Raw genomic sequence first — 24,635 nt, 5'->3', positions numbered from 1 at the left:
TGATGTCAAACACTGAGCTGGGGCATTACTGACTACCAGGAGGAAAAGCAGGCCTATTAGAAGAAAGATTCGTCTACATATATTTTGGTAATCATCAACAATTATAACGGAAATCTAGTCTATAGCATTAAACTGTTAAAAAAAAACCTGCTCCTCCCCCGCCACAACCCAAAACTTTCATCTCATACATTTTCAGCATCCAAGATTCACTAGAGCTGTATTTACATAATGAAATCTTTAGTGGGAAGGCTGAATTCAAGCAATGAATGCATCCGATGAAGTGAGCTGTAGCTCATGAAAGCTTATGCTCAAATAAATTTGTTAGTCTCTAAGGTGCCGCAAGTACTCCTTTTCTTTTTGCGAATACAGACTAACACGGCTGCTACTCTGAAACCAACATAATACTGTAACTCTGCAACCACTGACATCAAGCAGCCCTGTACAGGCATGAGGAATCCCTGGCTGCATTAGTGCTGGTATAGCTGGTTCTTCATCACACCATTAGTCCTTGCACCTGCACTCCCTTAGATGGGGAGATAGGAGAACGGGCAGTGAAAGAGGAGAAGGCACATGGCCAACACATTTCAGTGATGGGAGGAGAGTAAACGTAACATACATTTTCACTCTCTTAATAGTTCATAAGATATATCTATACAAATACATTACTTCGGAAGATAAATTTTAAACACAACACCTTTTAAAAGCCTTTTTAAAACCTGCATTTATCAAGTATTTCAAGAAAAACAAGCATTGTAGACAGGGTAGAGCTTAGGAGCTGGCATGTCATTTCAGAAATCTCATGCTGTGTAACTAATGGCTGATGGGAAAGCCAAAAGGTGCCATCATAACAATCACAGAAAATGTCAATCATTCAACCCTTCATTTTTTTTTCAGGTCATGAAGGGTTCCAGGATGAGTTAACTCGTTCTGCTGATTTTACAGAGTGGCCAGTAAGTATGCTATTTATGGATACCTTTTTAATTCTTATTTTTAAAAAGAAAGCTTAAAAATCTTACAAGTTTTCCCTGGAAGATTTATCAGTTAAGCTAATTTGTTTCACTGGGTTTTGGAAAAGCTGTGCTCTTCAAAGTAAGGTTAGACATTACAGCTGGCTGTACAGTTCAAGGAAAGAGGCAGAAGAACACAGCTTCTTTCCCAGTTTTGTTACCCAAGGCAGCTTTATACACATTTAATTGTACAGCTACACAAAAACTGCCCACTTAATTGCTGGATTGCCTTACATTTCATTTTTATTAGTTATATTGCATTTAAATTTCTCTCCATTAGCAGACATACATTCACTAACAGGCATAATATGGATGCCAACCCATAGTTTTATATATTTGCTCTGCCAGATATTTTCTAAGTGTTATAACATTTGCTGATTTGGATGATAGAATTTCTATGGCTAAGACAGCATATTGAGTTCTAGAACCCTACATGGAGATACAGGGCTAGTCAGCTGACTTCTCTGGCAACCAAAGCAGGTGGATTTCTGTAGCTCCAACTCAGGAGGAAATGTAGAGGTCAGACAAAAGGAGAGCTAGGTAATGAATCAACATGTCTGGCACGAAAAAGGAATAAGAACAGCCAAGTCATACAAGTTAATAAAAGGAGACCTCCGGGTGCACCTTGGACAGTAACACTGCATAAGCACACTGTGTTGAGGGCAAAGAGAAGACTCAGATCATCTGATTTCATACTGGCAGCTAGAGCTGGTTGGGAGTTTTCAGACTGAACATTTTTCTATCAGAAAAAGCCCATTGGTCAAAAGCTAAACATGTTGTAGAAACATGTCAATTTCAACTAATTTTCAATTTTGAAAAACACCACATGGAACATTTTAAGAATATGGAAGCATTCCGTTGTGAAATGTTTGGAATGTTGTTTCAATTGGTTTGTTTTGAAACTTCTTTATAATTATAAAAAATAAAACCCATTAAAATCAGAATATAATATTTTCAGCAAAAAACTCAAAACAATTTTGGGGAGGGAATTTCATTTCACAGGAAATTTTGAAGCTTTTGTTCCATTTGAGAACATATGGAATTTCCCAATGGAAATCTGGTTCCCACCCAGCTCTGCTCACATCTTTCTGAACAAAAGTTTCCTTTAGGGCAGTTACTTCCCGAGCTTAGCCTTAGCCCAAACCAATTAGTTCTCCCCAGAGTTTTGAGAAAATTTTGGTCAGTCTTTGTTGGGTTTCGTGAGAAGGGGCCACTTTTTCCATCTTGTAAAACTCTAAATACGTGTTTTTTAGTCAGGGCTACCAAAGACAAACACAAACCCATCCACCTTTAGTTGTAAACTTTGCCGGTACACAATCCTTGACAATAGCAAAGGCCTTTGCTAGGTTGGGGAAAATATTTTACATATAAAGTTGACTGAAAAAGAATAGTTTCTGAGCATGCTCGAAGGGCAAATCTCCCTGACACCATTTACCTCAGCGAGGAAGGAGCTTCAGAAGCACAGCTGAACTATAAAAGCAGTAATTAAAACGCAGCCTTCCCCCACCCTATATTATTTCTACACACACACACACACACAAACTGAAGACAAAAGTGCATGTTAATGCAAAATAAGTTTGTACACCTAAAAACTAAGAATAAAGGAATGCCAAAGTAAAATTTCCTGCAGCAACATTTACTCCTGGGGGAATTCTGCACCACTGTGCACGCACAGAATTCATGCCCCTCTCAGATTTATTTGCTTCCCCACAGAAAAATGACTTTCTGACAGGTAAGCAAAGAGAAGCTGCAAGAGCAGTCACACATTACTCCCTAGCAGCGCAGGTACATCCTTTCAGGCACCCAGAGCAGCTGGCGGAGAGGGTCTGAGGACACCCAGCCAGTGGCTCCTACCTGAGCCGAGATCAGCTGCTAGTCCCGGCTGGGCTGGAGAGGACAGGACTTCCTCTATCCCCGCAAGGAGCAGTGGGGTTGTGTCAGACCCACCCCCGGAAACCTCCCCCAGCTGCAGAAAGCTCAGCATCCTCCCCTGCTTCCTGCCCCCATCGCTCCTCAGCTGTGGAGGGAGGGAGTGGGGGGTGTCGCCGTACCGGGAGCTGCTCCCCCATCCACTCAACCCCCGTGCATCCAGACCTCCCATACCCAGACACCCCTGCCAAGCCTCAGCCGGTATATCCAGAAACCCCCCAAGCCCTACATATACAAACCCCACCCACTGAACCTCAACCCCTACATCTGGAGTCACCCTGCACCCAGACCCCCGCCTCCAGACCCGCACCCCTACTGAGCTGCCTGCACTCAAACCCCCACCCTGATGCCTCACCCTCTGCATCACCCTGAGCCCCCACATCCAGACCCCCATGCCACTGACCCCCCAACTACCTGCATGAAGACCCCCACCCCATTAAGCCCCGCTCCTTCAGTACTCAGACGCTTCCCACCTGCTGAGCCCCCCAGACTCCTCTGCTGAGCCCCAACCATCTTCATCTGGAAGCCCCTGCAGAGTCCCATTGACCCTGCACCTGGAACCCCCAACGAACCTCTGTGCATCCAGATCCCCCCACACCTAGACTCTTCACTGAGCTGCCTGCACTCAGATTGTCCCATGCAGAATCCTCTCACCTCACACCTGGATCCCCTCCACACTGAGCCCCTCAACACTTGGATCCTGCCTGCCCCACACCTGGCGCAGAGCAGTAGGGCCCCAGAGTGTTGTTGGGGCAGGCCCAGGCCTTGTGCTATGTCAATGATGAGGCTGCACCTGACCGTGTTCTGGGGGGTGGGGAGGGGGGCTGCGGGGTGATCTCCCACCTTTGTGTAGCCAGTGGCCTGAGCTCCACACTACCATGCTGGAGCCTCTGCATTTGTTTATTGACAAATAACACTTGCAGATTTTTAAAAATATTGTGTGCAGAATTTTTAATTTTTTGGTGCAGAATACCTTAATGTTTATTCCTGAGGGCATCCATGTTGAACATCCTGTATATATTAGAAACGCACTTAAAAATAAACCAAACCCGTCTGTGGGTTCACCTCCACATAAGTTGCCCAGTCTACAATACATTTTTTAACATCTATTGTATCTTAAAAACATGATAATATGTTTAAAAAAAATATATCTTTTATCCTAATATGGATTAGGAGTCTCTTGAAGTCTCTGCCTCCATCACCAGTTATTCTTGTGCAGAAAAGATTCAGGCCACTTGGGGGAGGTGGGGTGGCAAGAAAGCTTAAAGTCTGCAGAAATTCACAAGGTCACTAGAGAGGTGAACATATTGGTTCAATCCAACCTCCAGAAAGAACAAACATCATCATCTTCACCCACAAAATGAATCTTTCCTACTTTCATAGCAGTGGACAGTTACAGTTCCTTAATTTTCTTTAATATTTCAGGTTTTTCAATGCTCTAAATATATCAGACGTGCATACCAAATGTGTATTTTATACATATCAAAAAAGTTATTCAAAAATCAGAAATGTATTTTCAACACCATATTATACATAATACATACATATACATTAAAAACAAAAAAGACTGATGCAAACTGTTGCAAAAACACAAATTTTGAAGGTCATCTAAAGCTAGAAGTCTTTAGTAGCTGTTTTTTTTAATAGTTACAGACAATCAGAAGAGATGCTTTAGAAAAAATAGAGGTGGAAAGAATATTTTTGGATGAAGTAAATTCCACTCTATTTAAAAATTAGCTGTATTACTGTAACTTTCCAAACGTTCGTGACTTGGATCTTAAAAGCTGGTGTGTGACAGCTCTATTACTCACCCCTCTCACCCTCCATTTGAAAACAGAGAGGCAAAGGGCAGTAATTTCTCCCTCTGTTTTGTGTCTTTAAGAAAAGAAGATAGAAGTTTCAATAAAATATTGGACAGGTATCCAAAATCTCACCAATAATATCTTTTTCCTCTTTCTACTTCCTTCAATGGGCTTTCAATCAGATCTTTAGTTTTACTCTAACTCAAATCAGGGTTGTGATTTTCCACAGCTCCAAAAAATTTCATTGGAGGTTTTATTAAATGAAAAAAATAGGGCTGTCGAATAATCACACAGTTAACTCACGTGATTAACTCAAAAAAATTAATTGCACTGTTAAACAATAGAATACCACTTCAAATTTATTAATAATTTGTGGATGTTTTTCTACATTTTAATATATATTGATTTCTAGTACGACACAGGATACAAAGTATACAGTACTCACCTTATATTATTTTTATTACAAATATTTGCACTGTAAAAATGGTAAACAAAAGAAATAGTATTTTTCAATTCACCTCATAAAAGTACTGTAGTGCAATCTCTTTATTGTGAAAGTGTAACTTACAAATGTAGATTTTTTTTGTTCCATAACTGCTCTCAAAAACAAAACAATGTAAAACTTTAGAGCCTACAAGTCCACTCAGTCCTACTTCTTGTTCAGCCAATTGCTAAGATAAACAAGTTTGTTTACATTTACAGGAGATAATGCTGACTGCGTCTAATTTACAATGTCACCTGAAAGCGAGAACAGGCGTTTGCATGGCATTTTTGTAGCTGGTGTTGCAAGTTATTTACTTGCCAGATATACTAAACATTCATATGCCCCTTCATGCTTTGGCCACCATTCCAGAGGACATGCTTCCATGCTGATGGTGCTTGTTAAAAAAAATGTGTTAATGTGTAATGTGTTAATTACATTTGTGATGTGATGTAATGTGTAATGTGTTAATTACATTTGTGATTGAACTCCTTGGGGAAAAATTGTATATCTCCTGTTCTGTTTTACCTACATTCTGCCATATATTTCATGTTATAGCAGTCTCGGCTGATGACCTAGTACATGTTCGTTTTAAGAACACTTTCACAGCAGATCTGACAAAACGCAAAGAATGTACCAGTGTGAGATTTCTAAGGATAGCTACAGCACTCGACCCAAGGTTTAAGAATCTGAAGTGCCTTCCAAAATCTGAGTGTGACGAGGTGTGGAGAATGCTTTCAGATGTCTTCAAAGAGCAACACTCCGATGCGGAAACTACAAAACCCAAACCACCAAAAAAGAAAATCAACCTTCTGTTGGTGGCATCTGACTCAGATGATGAAAATGAACACGTGTCAGTCCACTCTTCTTTGGATCATTATCGAGCAGAACCCATCATAAGCATGGACACATGTATTCTGGAATGGTGGTTGAGGCATGAAGGGACATATGACTCTTTAGCACATCTAGCAGGTAAATATTTTGCGATGCCAGTTACAACGGTGCCATGAAAATGCCTGTTCTCACTTTCAGGTGACATTGTAAACAAGACGTGGGCAGCATTATCTCCTGCAAATGGTAACCAAATTTATTCGAGCGATTGGCTGAAGTAGGACTGAGTGGACTTATTGATGCTAAAGTTTTACATTAGTTTAGTTTTGAACGCAGTTATTTTTTGTACATAATTCTACATTTGTAAGTTCAACTTTCATTATAAAGAGATTGCCCTCCAGTACTTGTATTAGGTGAACTGAAATATACTTTGTTTTTTTACATTGCAAATATTTGTAATAAATATAAAGCGAGTGCTGTACACTTTGTATTCTGTGTTGTAATTGAAATATATTTGAAAATGTAGAAAACATCCAAAAGTATTTAAATAAATGGCATTCTATTATTGTTTAACAGTGCAATTAATAGCAATTAATTTTTTAAATCGCTTGACAACCCTAGAAATAACAAAATTCATATTATGTGGTTCACTGAAGCATATTTATTCTTCAAATATAAAAAGGCATATATATTCTCCAAAATGAAAAGCTTGCAGTTCTGTAAGATAAGACCACAGCTATCAAGACCCTCAATCAACTAACTTATTAGGCCTAACAATCTCTTGACTCTGTCCTTCTATTAATAAAAGTTGGTATCTGTATTGTTTTACCAATTTATTTGCTTTTTCAGCACCTAACTGGTTACAAATTTTTGATCAAACCAATACAAATGTGATAAAAAACACTCTTTTGATCTAAGCTGGCTGGACAAGTTTTTTAAATTTTATTTTGCTATTTTACTCTGCACAATGTTTACATCTGGCTTTAGAGGAGGAACGGTTTTTGTTACTTTGTTCCATTCTAATTGCTTACCACCACTTTCTTCAACTTTAGACAAATTGTGTCAAGATTAGTAATTACCAACTTCAGTACAATATACAAGTTTAACACTAGTCACCTGTTTGCAGTATTGTTCTGCAGTTTTCACATTTATTCTAGTTAGAATACAAAAACATATTAGTAAATTGAACAAAGATTAAAAATTGTAGAACAAGATGAGATAGCCAGCTCTACATGGGCCTTCCTGCCCATCTTCCAGCAAATTTCTGGACTCTGACAAAGAAGCCCTCTTAACAGTTCATAATTCCACTCACTCTCACCAGTCAGCCCCACACCTTTTTCCAATCACCAGTGATTACAACCACTTCTCCCATCCCTTGGCTTCTAGATAGGAAATAATTAAACAAACTCAAAAACTACAGAACTAACAGGCAACATAAAAATCTTCACTTTTTTGGTCTGGTAATTAAATGCATTCATCATTCAAGTTTTTAATCATTTCAACTTATTTGTTGGACTCCTTTTTATCTGTGCTGATATTCTGCCATCTAGGTTACCTTGATATTTTATTTCAGCCAGTGTTGTATAAAAATATATAACCACCGAGAACGCATGTGCACATGTTTTTGGGGAGATGGGCATTGGGAAGGGTGGCAAATTATTGATTTTTGTCTTGTTTTAGCTCAAGTATTTATAAGAACATTTTCGAAAGCCTTCTGATGCTCTAAGTTCTAACGTGAATTAAAGATTTAGCTATTACAAGAAGTTAAAGAGCAGTACTGAGAATATCAAAGTTTTGATTTTAAATATAAAAAGCATGTTTCACAGTAAAAATTGAGAGAACATTACATAAGTGACACTGGAGGGCAGAATTTTTGGAGGAAAAATAAAAAACCAGGTACTTACTTTGCCATGAGTTTTGCTATTCGATGACAGTCATTCTTGTCATAAAACCAGATACTGTAAATAGACACTTGAAAACATAAAAAGAAAACAAGACAAAACTGTCAAAAATCATTTGGTAATAAAACAGCTCAGAGCAGCAGCCCACTAGCACTAAAATACACAGACTACAATCAATCTCCACTCATCTATCCTATGTATGAATGAGTATTATTTACCAGGTAATTAGGAATACTACTGAGTGCAGAAGACGCATGAAAAACAATAAAATTAGTTAGGTTAGGAACTTACATTTCGTTGGGCACTTTAAAATGTACAAAAAAATAAAATAAATTTTCATTCGCAAAACTAAAGTCATTTTGTAAGTACTATACACCTTCCAAATGTTACAGCTTAATGATCATGAAAGCATCAAGAGTATCTAGAACTTATGTAGTTCTACTCTAGTTAATATTTGTAGATAAAACCATGAACTATTTCAGTTTGTTGCTTAGAGGTCAGTAATAGTTTAAGTCATACATAAAACTGCCTTAATGAGACTTCAACTCCAGTGTGGTAATTAAGCCTTAGGGGTTTTTTTGGCACCTTCACTCACCTAAAACTCTCCACTGGAAATCTGTGTGCAAGGGAGGCAGCCCTGAAATTGCAATCATACCAGTCTTATGTTTACAGATCTACTTAATGCTAGGTACATGGTAGACTCTACTCCTAACATTTAGTAAGCAAAGATCAGTTGAGGTCATGAAGGCTCTGATTCAGCAAGGCACTAAGTATATGCTTAATTTTTATCATGAGATTAGTTCAACTAAAACTTGGCTGAATCAGGTTCTAAAAATCACACTGAGTTGAAAGATACACCAAGTGAAATGGAGTAATTTTCAAAAATAATATTTCATTCCAACCTCAATGGAAGTCAGAAAGAAACCCATGCCTTTGGAAAGATGGTCTTTCCAAGAGATGGCTCAAAGCATCTGCCAAGTGTGTGAACTACAGTAATATTTAGCTACAGTGCACTGCAACTGAATTATGGTTAAACAGAAAAATATCAGTTCACAGGGCCATTGTAAAGTTCAGTAACACAAACACTGAGGGATTCTTCAAAACAGATCAAGATCTTTTTCATGATTCTGGACAGAGTCATTTCAGTAACCCATTAAAATCTTTCAAGATTAGAAATATTTCTGTGTTCTATTGAAATAAGCTATTTCTCTGAAGGACATCCTTGCCAAGTTTTTAGATATTGTAATTTGCAAATGGAACACACCTAGTGGAGATTTGGTTTATTAGAAGAATTGTATTTGGATTTCCTAGTTCTGCTTAATGTGTTTGTTTACCAGATACTCATAGCCAACAAATGGAATGCAAACAGGTAGTGAACAGATTCCTGAGTTGGCAGATTCTTTTATTGGGTTTGTCAATAACATTTATCTCTAGCCTTAATTAGAAGCAGTGCCATACTGAAAGCAACAAAAATGTTTCCATTTATTTATTGTATGTCAAAGAAAGGATACTAGCTTCTAACATTTCCACATCATAAAGAGGCACTTGACCTCACGCATGTGAGTAAAAGATTCCACCTATCAAAGGTGGAAATTCAGTTTGTCGCTTTATAAAAATAACATTAAAAAAAAATCCACTACCTTTCGACTGCAGTTCTTGTTAAGATTTTTACGACGTCTGAGCCACTATTTGGTTAAACTATCCTTCAAATTCAAAGAAAAAAAATTCTTAAAACTGAAGTTCATATTAAGATAGGCCAAAATAATTTCATATCAGGGCTCAATGGGGATCCAGAAAACTTGATTTACCAACCGTAACTTACTAAGCCTCTGTAAGGACTTGTCTACACTGTCCTGCAGTTCAGACTATGGGAATGTGAATAGCAGTGCACACCAAAGTGCTGTGCTGTAACTCCCAGTGTGGATGCTGCTGGCGTGAACTAAAAGCTTCCTAGTTTGTGTCACGCAACCAAGGTAGATTGACCTACGGCACTCGCATTCTTACACATACAGTTTAAGGCAAATTGAAATATAATTTTCTAGGTCTAATCTTTGGAATTTATTAAAAAGCATGCAAGAGGCCCAACATTTAGGATCTGCAGCATGGATGACAGGCAACAACCTTCTTCAATCATAAAATCAAGATGACTGAGTTGAAGAAATATACTATTGCCAGAAACTGAGCCAATAAAGAGAGTCTTCATACGTGCAAAAATTAAAAATGTTTTATGGAAATAATATGATTGAGAGAGAATTAAAAAACCCAAACAACTATTTGAGCTGCCAACTTAACATTATGAAAGCTTGGTTTCATTTTAAACCATTTCTCCCTTAGCAGGAACACATTCTGTAGCATAATTGAGCATTATAAAAAGAGCATCTTCTCCTTCCCCACTCCATTAACAGAACTGCCAACAGGAAAAAAAAAATTCTTCAAAAGCATATTTGCTGAAGAAATAAAGATAAGAAACCTATAATGATAGCTTAATGGGGGAAAACGATAACAGTCACACTCAATTCTGCCAGAAACAGACCAGCACAAGACCAGAAATGCATCCCAAATCTGCTCTGTCTACCAACATACCATAATGTTTCATTCTGTGCTGCTGGCAAGGAGTCATAGGGAGTTATCATGAAAGGCTGTCAGTGTCGTTTATGATGGAAAACAGATTACCAAACTATTTACAAGGTTTATTAACAAGATACCTATTCAGTGTGGATTTCAGACACTTTCAAAGATTATGGTACTCACTTTTCCTCCCTCTTTTTAACAGCACAACAAAAATCAGATGTTTTATACATAAATTAATATTAAAATTTGATTTTTGAAAATGTTTCTAATTATATGTTCATGTTTGATATGCAAACTACTGCATTTTATTGTTGCACATTTAAGACATTGCTTAACAATCCTTTTTACAAGATGCAGCAAAATTATTAAGTGTTTACTAATTCCTTTTAAATTGATGTCCTTTCAGCTGGTTATATTAAAATCCTGCTAAATGTGCCCTTGTATGCAAGGAAAACAGTAAAAGATCCTTTCCATTACAGCACTGATTACATCTAGCCTAATTGAACACAACATTATTTGCTTGTGATTAGTGGGATTTATTGTAAAGACTATGTATCTCTTTAAAAACGCTGTGTGAGATATTACTTAGTTTCACTATTTCAACAGTATCAGTGTCATCTGTTGATGCATCAAGTGTACAGTCGCTTTTCTTCCTATTGCAACAAGAAAATACTTGATTTCATTTTCACTCAGAATGGACAATTGCTGAATTAGTTTAAATGGTGTTGAACATAAAATAGTAAATTATGGTCTAATCCATTATTGTGTTGCTCCAGTTTTTCCACTGATGTCACTCTACTAATGCTTTTCCTCTATTTTTATTTTAAATTTACTGAAAGCGAAGCAACATTTTTAGTGGTAAGACAGAAATGCTGTTATTGTTTCACACCAGCCACCAGTATCTTCTGTTAGATTTGTATTTTGCATATTCATGCTGTCTTTAACATAATTAGTGTCATTCCTGGGCCACATCATAATTTATTCCTGGTTTGTCAACTCAGATTTGGTTATCTTTAATGTAATTCTGATGTGAGATTAAAATGCCAGCTAAAATTCCTATGCAGTATTTTTTGTTCCATGGCTATTTTGTTACATTCTTTCTGAACCATTATTACTTAGCGAAATATGTTTAAAAAGAAAAAATTCATAGAAATTTCTATGAATGGCGACAAGAGTTTATCCTGCCAAGGGAGCACAATACTAGTTACTATAGTTCCAGGATGAAGGCTTTGAGAAATACAAATGTATCATATTCCATTGTTTTTAAATCAGGAAAAATTGCAGAACAACAATGTCACATAAAACAAGACCTAACAACAGCTGCCGGAAAACATTCTATAGGTCACATGAAAGCAAAAAAGAAAGATCATCTCAGTGAAGTGTGGAACCTCAAAACACAGCACTCTAGGACAGTAAAGGAAACCATGCACTTTTCTTCTTGGCAGGTGGTTAGAACAAACTGAGGATAATCAAGGAAACAAAACTCCTAGCAATTAAAACTAAACCACAACCCAATTATTTAACCTGTTGTCCCAGAGAAAAATTAAATGAATTAACTTGATCAGAGAAGACATTCTCTAGTCTAAATAGTATTCCAGATTTACTAGTAGTGTGTGCTAAATCCTTTACCCAACGTACTTGTAAAAGCCAAATGCTAATGGATTTGCTCTGAGACAAATCAAGTTGCCTCACGCAGCCACAACATAGATTACTACTTTGTAACAGTGACCCAAAATAGGAAAGTCACTGCTGTTAAAACACTGTCTCCAAGACCATACTATTCACTCTTCTTAGTATCCTTAACCTGAACGTTATCTCCCCTCTCAAAAAACCAAACCAAACCACAACAACCACAAAAAAACCCACACTTGTATTTTACCTCTTCTCTCTATAAAAGAAGCAACAAGCTACCTCCTTATCTTGGACCAGAAGGTTGAGCTAATGCAGTTGCTATAGAGCCATTCTCCTTCAGCAATCATGGAGACATGTCATGCTGGCAACATTGCTGATAAAAATGATAATGGGACAGTATCTTAAGGCTAAGACACACAGCACTAAAAGCAATTATGCAACTTATTTTTTTACATTTTGTTCGTAAATCTTGGGAAATGAAACAACTACTTTGTTTTTTAGTGTTCTGGATACAGAATGTACTTTTAAAGCTTTAAAAAGTCATTAAATGACAACCAAAGAAGACAGCAGCTTGTAGTTCAGATTTCATTTTGAATATCAGAGCACTCCCCTCCCCCCTCAAGGATCTACCTTCTCTGTTGCATTAGCTCTCCTACCCTTGAACTGGGAAAGGGCAAGCAGAGAACTAAGGCAAGGAAACACCAGAGTACCATATTTCTTCTCTTCTTAATATTAAAAGTTTATGTTTAGAATCTATCTTTTCAGCACCATGGAAATTAATTCTCCTGACCTATCTAGTGAACTAGCTTTGATTAAAAAACCTCTACATCAAGAAAGAGACTTCAGATACAAAGGGAAAATTATAAATGAAACAGAATTAGAAGCATACTTCTTGCAAACTTTTAGAGGTAAGTTTATTACTGTTTAATATGTTCGACATTTTCTTTCACTGTAAAGCAGACTAAACTTGTTGAGAATATTACTGCAGAGCAATCATAATCTGGCACATATTTTAAATGAAGTTAAGATTTGATTTCAACTACACAATGAACATTTCAAACTACAAATGCATAATGTTGTTGCTATATGTACTTCCACCAGTACAAATGAAGGGACGAGAAATCATGGGATGTGGAATTCTACGAAAAGCTCACAATGCATGATTTAAACAAGATTCTGGGACAACAGTAAACATACATTTAAAAGGTTGTTTTTGATGCTATCACTGTGATTCAAATGCTTCTTGAGGGAAAAAAAATGTAAACTTCTCAAACAGCATGAACTATAAGAGTCACCTTATGTCTGAAAAGATTAAGGGAAATTGACAAGTGATCACAGTCCAAGCAGCAACTCTGTATTAAACAATACTGGGAGTGGGGAAATGTGAACAGTTTTGCCACATATTATATATTTTACGATCCACATGTATTCAGTCCCATACATACATAGACTGTACTATGAGACAGTATGATGTGCACACTGGCAGAGAAAACAAAGATTTTTTTTCCTAGGAAAAATCTTAAAATAAATTCAAAATGTGTCAAAGACTAAAAGAAATCAGCTAACTCCAAGAAATCTCACACTTGGAATCATTCTCATGCTTTCTCCATTGAATTTACTACTACCTAACACAGAGATTGAATATTTCTTCTTGTTATCCAGTCTAGTAATAACTCCACTCTACCAGAATATCACCTTAATTGGTATAATGTCAAATAAGATCTTAAGTCATCATAAATTGTCATTTCTGCAGCAGAGAGATCTGATACATAATGGATAAAGGATTAGAATTTCAAAGCAGTATTATATACAATTTTTGAAGCTGACATGACCTGCCTCACTAATGATTAAAGAGTTTTTGGTACTGTTCTAGGATGCAAATAATCTGTCTTAATCCTACTGATGTTTTGAGAAAACAAACGTATTAGAAATAGGAAAAAGTTTTTCTGTTTATATTCTTGAGTTTGGAAGATACATGTAAATTTTATTCTTTAAAGTTATTTGTTTACAAACTCTATTTCTCTTTGTAACACACCACTCAGAGACAGATACAATGGATAAATGATCTCATTAGAGACTTAAATTCAATGAGAGGAAAAAATAAAAAAACGTATTAGGTCACTTAGTCCATCCTCGTGACAGTACAACCCATGAAAGAGAATATAACTGTTAAATTAATAAATGCGTGTACCAAACAAAAATGTTTTTCAGACACATGCAGAGTACTCAATAATACTGCTGAAGAAACAAACAGAATAGTATTCAATTCTAACGGCAAAACTAAACGACCTAATAGGAAACATTTTTATTAGTCCAATACTAAAAACATTAAAGGCCATTTGTACCATCAGATGAATACTGCAATATATCTGAGGTTTTTGTTGTGCAGTAGCTACAAATCAGCTCTAATGCACGATAAACTAGTCATAGCAATTCTGCCATAGCAAAAATGCGCATGCAAGTCATAACCCATGGGGCCTTTATGAAATGTGTGGACTACAAAAAAAACCAAACAAACAAAACAAACGCCTGACAAGCAAATCATTCCTACTCTCCCCTCCAGCCAGGCAAGTTACCTGTCAAAAGCAGCCAGCATTAAAATAATCATCTGAGGGCTACTTTGTGGCTGACATGAGACCAATCCAGTTCACAGTCGATAGATATTTGTATCACTCAAGGATTTCCCATGCTGTTAGTCTCAGCAGAGGTGTCACGGACTGAACCGGTACCTCTTTTCCCCAATGATCCTTTCAGGTCAAGGCATAACGGCAGGGCATGATGAAGAACTTTGCAATGCCATTGCCTTCACAGTTCTGATATGTTTTAAAAGTGTTATTGATATGGCACTTTTTTAAATCAACATTTAACCTGGCAAAATAATTTCCCTTCACCATCTTTTACCCCTTGCTGTATGTCCCTAGGGAAGCGCAAATCTTAGTTCACAGCAGGACCACAATTCTTATGATAAATGAAACAGATTAACTCCTTTCAGGATCTGAAATGTGGAGCAGCTTTGGTGGCCATGATAATGGGCTGATGTTTTACGAGTTCTTGAGAAATGCAAGGCATTCCCAGCCCACCAGCTCAGGAAGCAGAATAATCAGTACAAGTTTTCCTCATCACATTGAGCACAAAGTTATCATTAACTTAAACTACCACAGTGGGTTTCATAAATGAGCCTGCTTCCTTGCCTATTTTGAAATGTTCCTTTCTTTAGCTTAGAAATGCTCATTGTATGGACCTCATCAAATTCAGTGAAAAAATAACTAAAACAAAGGGAGTATGTAATTAGGCCAGTTCAGGATTTTAAAAGTGAATCGCTGAAAAGGCAGAAATACTAAATTATTTCTAAAAAAGAAAAGGAGTACTTGTGGCACCTTAGAGACTAACAAATTTATTTGAGCATAAGCATCTGATGAAGTGAGCTGTAGCTCACGAAAGCTTATGCTCAAATAAATTGCTTAGTCTCTAAGGTGCCACAAGTACTCCTTTTCTTTTTGCGTATACGGACTAACAAGGCTGCTACTCTGAAACCTAAATTATTTCTAGTGACCATGCTTGGTTGACTTGGTAAAAACGCACAGATGTTTAAATATCCTCTCTCTGGAACTGTTAAATGTTACTAATATGAAGGGCAGAACAAAAGGCTGATTTTCCATAAAGTAATCCATTAGTATGAGAGTGGGGTGGAGAAATTTGCATATATAGAGAGACCAGAATTTTCCCCACCCACTCCCCTAAACCCTGTAATCCTCAATTTCTCTCCTAAATGCAGTAAACAAATATATTTATAAGTTCTATACTATTCTGTTGCCCCACAACTTGTAATTAGGGGCTAACAAAACTGTATTATACTGGAAATAATGCTTTCTTTTCCAAATGACTTTGAAATTGCACAGGAGTTTCTCAAAGCAACCAACTGTAAGAAAAAGGGCAGACTCTCTTTTCAGAGCAGTATTATTCCCATGATTTTTTGACCTTAAGTAAGAGAAAAAGCCTATCATAAAGATAAGATAATGGGCTATTGCATAGTTGCACCTTGAAAGGAGGAAAAGAATTTAAGGCAACATTCATGAATTATCTCCCTCTAAAATACAACTTACTAACCGGAGGGTAAGTGCTCTTCAGATACAGCCCACTCATTTTATTTCTCTAAGAAAGGGGTTATCTGGTTTACTCTGTCTATGAAACAGTATTCTTTTAAAACTGGACATCTCCATAAATTATGTTTTCTTTGAAGTTTGCATGTCAGGGAAATTCTAGAAGTTCAGAAATCTCAACAGGACAATTTACTCATACAACTCCTAATTAACTATCATAATGGATTCTTTGTGCAAAATCTAAAGCTACTGTACTGCTCATGTACAATAGGCTGCTAACAATGCAATTTTTACACAGTACAAGAGGTAATTTTTCTCTCCCAAACTAGCAGTTCTTTCTCTGAATAGGATCACAATATGGTTTAACCTTGACAAAGGCTTTCTTGGCACCATTTCTACTGAAATCTTTACAGAATGGGCATTAAGAGCTGGCTCTAAATGCTTTCTGTTGTTAATTGAATGCACTATGGGTATAACACCTGAAACAGAAATACACTGATGCTGAGGCAAGGAGGAGGAGGAGAAATACACTCCTCTTTTGTTTCCCAGACCCCTAACCAAAAATTATGGCTTAACTACCCATGCACTGAATTTATACAAGCTGAAGGATTGTGTTCCAGAAAGCGCTGCCACTGACTGTTTTTAATTGGAAAGACACAATACAGACAGAGGAGCCCAGATCTGATACTCAAGATTGTGTCAGCTACATTTGCCTCTCTTATAGGAGGGGAGAAGCTAAACATTAAGAAATTTACATATGTGAGGAAAAAGTGAGGAAGCAAGTCCAAAACTCAAAAATTGAAATGGGGAGGGAGAAGAAAGGGGAGTAGGAGAAGAAACTAGAATCATATGTAATATAAAGCCAAGATGTAGCTCTCTATGCTCTAGTATTGAGACTTAAAAATTGATTTGGATGGAGCTAAGCAAATACTGATGGACTCGGAGAGAGGTAGTTAAAGGGGGTCAGCTGTCTGTGGCTCAAAGGAAAAGGACTGAATTCAGAATTATAAAACTTCACCTAATAATACTGCATATTGTTACACAGGCTCAAGCTCAATGTTTTTCTTGCATGGTTAAAGGGTACAAAATATTTCTGTACCTGTGTGTGGAGAGGGAATGCATAAACATGAGTCCACTGTATCCTAATGTAAAGAAAAGAAGCTCCCTCCCCTGAGTTGAGCAGTCCCCTCCACTCCACAATAGCCTCATTTCCAGTAAACAGCTGACTATATTCTCACCTTCCACTTGCAAAATAAGACACTGAAAAAAACTAAAACCATATGAAATCATAAGCCACAGTCACAAAAAAAAAAATAAATTTTTTTTCAAGTTTAAAGTTACACATAAGACGTAACCGGATGCAGCAGAATTGTTCTACAAAGTTTCAGAAAACTTTAATTCCATTTTGCATACAACATACCACCCTGTATACTTGATTCCTTTTCTAAAAGAAAAAGTTGACTTATGACCTAACAGGATGAATATCAAACTATGTATAGCGCCCCTACATTGATAAAAATGGTTAAAATAAACAGCAACTTCAAGGTAATGTGCAGCTACACATAACTGTATTAAATCAAGTAGCATAGACAAGGAAATAGCCGCAGACATTTCATTAGCATCTGACATATTACATTGTGCTTGAAACAGACCATTAGATCACAGAACCTGAAAGTGGCCTACATCAGAAGACAGAGTTTGAACTTCTATATAACAGATTTTTAAAACATCTATACTCACAGCTAGCGTTTCTGTAAAGAAGAAAAGGTTCATGCAGTTGAAATTCCAAGTCTTTATTTACTGGCTCAACTAGGTTGTGCATATTCAGTCGATTCACAATCGTAAAACCATAGTAGGGAGAAGCTGACCTGTTGTTTCATTGAGAATAGAGTAATTTGTTAAATGTATATCAAGTTTTTACTTAACAAAAATATTATCACGTCTATGCTTTCAAATGCCAAAACAAAGCCTGGATTAAAAGTATAATTTGTAATGCCATATATGCTTAGTTAAAATAGCCACCTTCACAATATATTTTTATGACAAACTGTTATGCAGTTCAACCAAGCATTACTAATATTCTGTTCCTTACCTTCACATGAAACTTTACCAAGATAGACAGATATATTTACTGGTTTCTGCATTTATAAACATATCTAGTTTATACTAAACTAGTTACTAGTTATATAATCATGTTTACATGTAAATACCCCAAACCAAATATATCATGCAATATAAAACCAAGCCTATGCACATAAGAAAACATTTTATAGGTTCAAATGAATTTCTACAGCATAACAAATAGTCAAAGATGAGTAAAAGACAAAAGTTACTTTAATAGAAGTACTTTACATGATCTATCTAGAGTGATCTACGTGGAAAAACTTTCTAGTTTTAATAAGTAATGGCAAGAATGGATAAAACTGACACTTTCGGTGAGCAAAACAGTGAAAATTCAAAGCAGTAACAGATTTAAAAATATTCCTCATATTATTAGAAGAGAACACTCAATGAAATTTTAAAAAAATCAGCAAAATTAAAACTGATTGAAGGAAATACTTCAGTTTAAATTTTGCTTTTTAAAATGTTATAGTTTATAATTGACTTGTTGAACTTGGCACTTCAAGATATTATTGAGGCCAACGGATTTAATACGGATTCAGAACAGGATTTAACTACAGATGACATCCATTATGAAAAATTACAATCCTGAAAAGACTTATGCAAATACTGAATCTTATGCACTGCGAAAAAGTACCTTAGAAGTCAATGCAATTGCTCAGAGTGTGTAAAGGTAAGAATGGGCAATGAGTCATTGTAAGATCAGGGTCTTGTGGGTTTAGACCCCTTGTGGGTTTCATGGCATAGGACAGTTACTAAGGGCCTCATCCATAGATAACTGAAGTAAATGGAAACACATTGATTTAACTGGGCTTTGGGATCAGACCCTTTCTGCCTGGAATTAGGAAGAAGCTTCTCTCATATGTTTCTTGTACAAGGTGATTCAGTGGAATTGGGCACTACCAGACAGGATTGGACTAGATAGTCTTATTGGTTAAACTGGTATTGCAAATGCTAGTTTCCTAAAGTCTTCTGGAAAGACCTTTGCTGGCTTATGAGATTTTATCAGCTTGAAAAGAATGTTTATATTTCCTCATAAAAACTCTCTTGGCAAAATTTACCTCTACCTTAAATAGACACAATTTCATTAGAATCAAAAATATTAAGAGAGTTGAGCATGATTAAAAGAGTAGGGAATATATTCCGAGAGGATGCAAAAGCACCCCAACTTGCCTCACAAAGGGGGAGTCCCCCCCCATGACCTCAAAATAGTTCCAAAAAGAAAATGAATATATAGAAAAATTGCTTTGACAAGCATAACAACATTTAACTTCTAAATATTCTGTGTAAGACTTGCTTTAGAGTCTAGTTTTAGAAAAAGGCAAGCAAACACTTTAAGGTCAAAACAAAACAATTTCATATTTGTTTCCTCTTAAATTATTAGATTATAATATATTCTTATGCTCAGCTATGCCTTTTAACACTTATGTGAACATAGCAGCAAGATGACTTTTTTCTGGTCATATTGTGAGGATACTCTGAGGAAAAATACACAACCACAAACAAAAATCTGCTACATTATATTCAGATGTGATTAGCTGTACAGATTTCATCAACATCACGGCTACATTCACTAAGGACCCAATAAGGAAAGGTGCTGAGAGCCTCCTGAGAGGCGCTGAACATACTTGATTACAAGATTTATGCACATGCTTAATTTTACTACTGCAAGCAGATCCCATTGAAATCAACAGGACTACTCACGTAGTAAAATTAAGCACTTGCTTAAGTGATTACAGGAATGGAGCCCAATGGACATTCAGAACCTCACAGTGCCACTGACAAAAGAAATACTAGTAATATTAAATGGGTTGTTGCCTGTCTCAGGATGGATAAATTAATTCTCCATTCACATTTCTTGCATCTAACGGAGCAGTAATTCATTGTTAAATTAGTTATTTGCCTTTGGTTTAACATGAAATATTTACATGTTATTTCTCATTAAGGAAATATTGGGACATTTCTCTCAAAGTCACCTGTTGAACAAATCAAAAATCCCAAATCTGCACACATACAGACTGTTAGTTTTTAAGTGACATAATCTGTATCACAACCAGTGGAAAATGGCAGACCCATTCACTGGAAACTATTTTAAGAGAGATTTGGAAAAGAATATAAATGATATAATCCATAATTTCTGGAATATGGAAGGTAGAGGAAACACCATCACTTGGGTCATTTAAATCACTCAGGAATATATTAGGGAATGATGCCTTATTACCAAAATTATTAACAAAACAACCTAATTACGACTTACCTTTCTATGATTCTCTCTTTGTTTTATTCATTTATTTTCTTCACGATTGTTACTGAAAAGTTGTGTATGTGCTTTTTGAAGAGTTATATGCCGAGGTGCTAAATTTCTTTTTAAAAACAGGCAGTTGGAGGTGAATTTCTGGTCAAATATCAGAATTAACTGGAAAGCCTACTATGACAAAATCTAAACTTAATAAATAGTTACATACTACACTAAAGGATTTTTGTGTAACTTACCTTCTGTACACAAATAAGGTACCTTCTATGTCAGTCTTCTCCTACAACAGATAGCAATTATAGTTATTTTAGTGATATGCTTATTCACACAGTTATGCAGCATTCTAACAAACGAGTTTTTAGTATCTTCTCACAAAGAGGTTTGACATCATAGGCCTCAGATTTAATCTCTTATCTTTTCAGTGAATTGCTAACCCTTTAAGGCAAATATGTAGTTATACATGTCACCTTGTTGATAAAAACAACTATTCAATTTTGAAAGTAATGATAAATTTCTGATTACTTTCCCTTCCTAACCAGCTTCACTAGAAAAGTTAAAATTAAGTATTTTCTTTATATTAACCCCATATTCATGCATACTAATACATGTTTTACTTTGCAAATTAAAAAAAAGTTATATCTTGTAACGAGAAGTTACAATGAGACTTTTTTGGACATATCTTGTATTATAATTTTATGCTACGCACCATGACTTTGTTCTATACATTAAAACTTAGCTAAAAAGAAAAAAACCCTTATGGTTTACCACCTGCAAAATAACATCTGACTCCTGCAGATAACTCTGAGTTCAACTGGACTACTCATGTGGAAAGTTACGCACATGCTTACGTTTTTGCAGGACTGAGATCTCAGAGGCTGCTCAGTTACAACCATGTAACTGGAAGCCTATGTGTCTTTGACAAGATTTTTTAAAAAGTAATCCCAAACCTCTTTACACTCATGCTACCTTCTTTTTTAGCAATGTAGTGTATATTGATGGCCTTTATTTTCAAAACTGAAAAACATTCTTGAAATTAAACAGAAATTTTATTTAAGCAAAACAGTCATTTTCAACATTTCTCAAATCCCATACTTTGTGAACATCAACATTACCAGCTAGTGGAAAGTGACAATTAAAAAAGGTGTACACACACACAAAAATTAAAAAAAGAAAAAATCTACAAAAACAAAAAAGAGTGAGAGTATAAAGGGTGACAGGCTAAACTACAATACATACTACAATTATAATAGCATACATTGAAGCATACATTCAAGCAATGTCACAAGGAAAGTCTGTTCTTTCCTATCAGACATTGCATTTCACTCTGTCTGGTGTTTCCTCTGATTTAAATGGTCTCCACAGCCTAAGAAGAGTCCGAGCTGCTGGGGGGGAGGGAAGGTGTGAAGATCCCAAACTTCTCAGAGTCACAGCCCCTACCCCGCAAATCACAGTCCCACAATCTGAACGGCCCTGACCCCTGTGGCCGCCAGTCCCGGTGGGGGACAGGAAGGGCGGGTCTGGGGCTGCCACTCCGCACTGGTGGGGGGTGTTTCGGTTTCTCCCGGGAAAGGGGCAGGGTGGGTCAGTGGCTACATCCGCGCGCTGATGATAGGGAACGAGTGTGTGTGTCGGTGTCCGCTCCCCGGGAGTAGGGGCAGGGCCTGTGCCCAGCTCTCCTCCGCGGGGAACGCGGGGTTGGTGTCTCGCCACACGGTTAAGGGGAGGGATCTGTAGCTCTCGTAGGGGGCGGGCGGAAGGCAGGCTCCAGCTCCCCACTTACCCACTCGTTGGCTTTGGGGCTGAAGCTGTAGAGCGCGACCTGGCCGGTCACGTCGGCGATGCTGGTGATGTAGGGATCGTGCCGCTTTAAGGCCGCCAGGCTCATCTCCTGTCCCGCTTTACTCAGCGACTCCATCTTGGATCCCGGGAGGAAGCGGAGGCGGAGAGAGCGAGCAGCGCGGAGTCACGTGTGCAGCCTTCCCTGCTTTCGCCCGGGCACGGCGGCCTCGGCGTCGCCCGTTCCGCCCTGCAGCCGCTGCGCTTTGGTTCCGCTTGCTGGGCACAGGGCTAAGGCCCGCCGGCCGCCCGGGAAGCTGTCAGGGAGCCAGCGCCCTTCCCCGTACCCCCGCAGAGCTCCTAACGGGCACTTTTGTCCGGGAACCCCAGCTCCTCGGCAAGGCACTGCTCGGAGTACAGAGCCCCCAGGCACCCCGGCGGGCTCAGGCCTCCCTAGTAAGGATCTGCCCCGAGCTGGGCAGTCGGAGAGTTTGCCTGCCCTGGAAAACGAGGTGGTGTTAGCTAGCCTGGCGCTGAACACGATTTTGCGGTCAGTGCAGACCGGACCTGTGGATGGCGCCTGACAGGCTGAACACACTAATCCCTGTCTGCACTTGCTGCAAAATCGTGTTCAGCATCATATTAGGTAACAGAGCTTAATCTTCTATTGAAGACAATCCGGACGGACTGACACCCCTGCCTGCATCCCCAGGCACCTCTGCAAAAACCAGTAACACTCCCACTATGGACCTCTCCCAGGAGCTCTGCAGGACCTTCTCCTCCTTCCCCGCCATCTGGAGCCCCAGGGGTTCCACCGCTCTGGGCCCAGCAGATTCCTGTCCTTGGCTTGAATCCCTGAGGTTGTACTCTCCATTCCAGTAGAGATGTGTCCCCAGAGCCCTGAGGGGCCTCCCATGGACCTGGCTATCCCACACCCTTGTACGCACTCCTAGCAGGGTGATTGACCCCTGAGTCCTGTGGGATTTACCAACCCTGAACAAGGAACTGTTGACAGCACAGTGGGATTCAAAAGCAAATGGCCTTATGGGGTTTTATTTCAGATTTCCTGTGTGCTAGCTTCAGCTCCACCTAAAGTCTCTCACAAACAGCTAAGAGGCCTGCAGGACTTACCAGGTCCTTACCCCTGCTTACCAGGGGGGCTTTCCCACTCCGTAATGGTGCCCAGTTAATATGAAGCTGCTGGGGTGAAGAAGAAGGAGGAGGAGCAGGTGGTTGCCTCAGGGCTTTGTTGGCAATTATGTGAGAGGACAAAATAAGGGAACAGGCACTTATGGGGTGAGGCTTTCCCTCGTGCCCTGCCTTCTTATTCTGGCCCTGAGCTTGTTTCCCTTGAGCTACTGGTCTAGTGGGGAGATTCACAGGTCACTCTCCATTTGGTCAGTTTTTCCACATCTGGATAAGCCATGTGCACAGAAACAAGCTCGTCTGACCCTCTGCAACATGTTAAGGTAAAGGCTGTTGTATTATAAATACTTTAGCATCCTAATATGTTACATTAATCGTTAGAGAGACAAGGTTGGTGAGGTAATGTCTTCTCTTGGACCAACTTCTGTTGGTGAGAGGAACAAGATTATGAGCTACACAGTGCTCTTTTTCAGGTCTGGAGAAAGTATTCCAAAGAGCTCGAAAGCTTGACTCTCTAGTCTCTCACCAATGGAATTTGGTCCAGTAAAAGATATTACCTCACCCACCTTGTCTCTAATATCCTGGAACCAACAGGGCTACAGCATTAATCATTGACATATATGGGTAATGCCTCTAGCACACATGGATGTGGAGCCTCAGTTTATTTGCTTTGATTAAAATTGGGCCTGATGGATACTACTGGTTTATAGAAAGAGCCTTACTGAATCAGACCAGTGGTTCAACTAGTCCAATATTATGTCTCTGACAGTAGCCAGAACTCCAAGTTTATCTATCTTAGGTATTTACATGGCCTCCATTACCAGAGTATCTTGCGATCTTTAATGTATTCAGCCTCACAACGCTCCTATGAGGCAAGGAAGCACTCTTATCCCCATTTTACAGATGGGGTTCTGAGGCTGAGTGACTTGCCCAAAGTCACACTGGAGATCTGTGCTAAAGGAGGGACTTGAAACCATGTCTCCCAAGGCCTATGTTATTGCCCTAAACACTGGACCATCCTTCCTCCCTGAAGTACAGCAAATATAGTTGACAGTTATGGAAAAAACATGGAATAACCTGCCTA

At 38.2% G+C, this 24,635-nt stretch overlaps 1 protein-coding gene across 2 annotated transcripts in view; it reads right to left on the bottom strand.

Annotated features, from left to right (window-relative positions):
* DCP1A (decapping mRNA 1A) overlaps positions 1 to 22,558 on the bottom strand; it is a 50,383-nt gene extending 27,825 nt beyond the window's left edge. For both annotated transcript variants that reach the window (XM_073351559.1, XM_073351560.1), the window contains exons 1-4: positions 22,410 to 22,558; positions 20,869 to 20,909; positions 17,995 to 18,122; positions 7,955 to 8,021 (exon numbers count right to left, since the gene is read on the bottom strand). In XM_073351559.1, the coding sequence (XP_073207660.1) occupies positions 7,955 to 8,021; positions 17,995 to 18,122; positions 20,869 to 20,909; positions 22,410 to 22,544 (371 nt within the window). In that variant the 5' untranslated portion in view covers positions 22,545 to 22,558. The remainder of the gene's footprint in view (positions 1 to 7,954; positions 8,022 to 17,994; positions 18,123 to 20,868; positions 20,910 to 22,409) is intronic.
* Positions 22,559 to 24,635: the final 2,077 nt, after the last annotated feature.

This window comes from Lepidochelys kempii, chromosome 7, assembly GCF_965140265.1.
Source record: "Lepidochelys kempii isolate rLepKem1 chromosome 7, rLepKem1.hap2, whole genome shotgun sequence".
NCBI lineage: Eukaryota > Metazoa > Chordata > Testudines > Cheloniidae > Lepidochelys > Lepidochelys kempii.
Note: the sequence above shows the minus strand (reverse complement) of the source record. Positions and strands in the feature narration are given on the sequence as shown.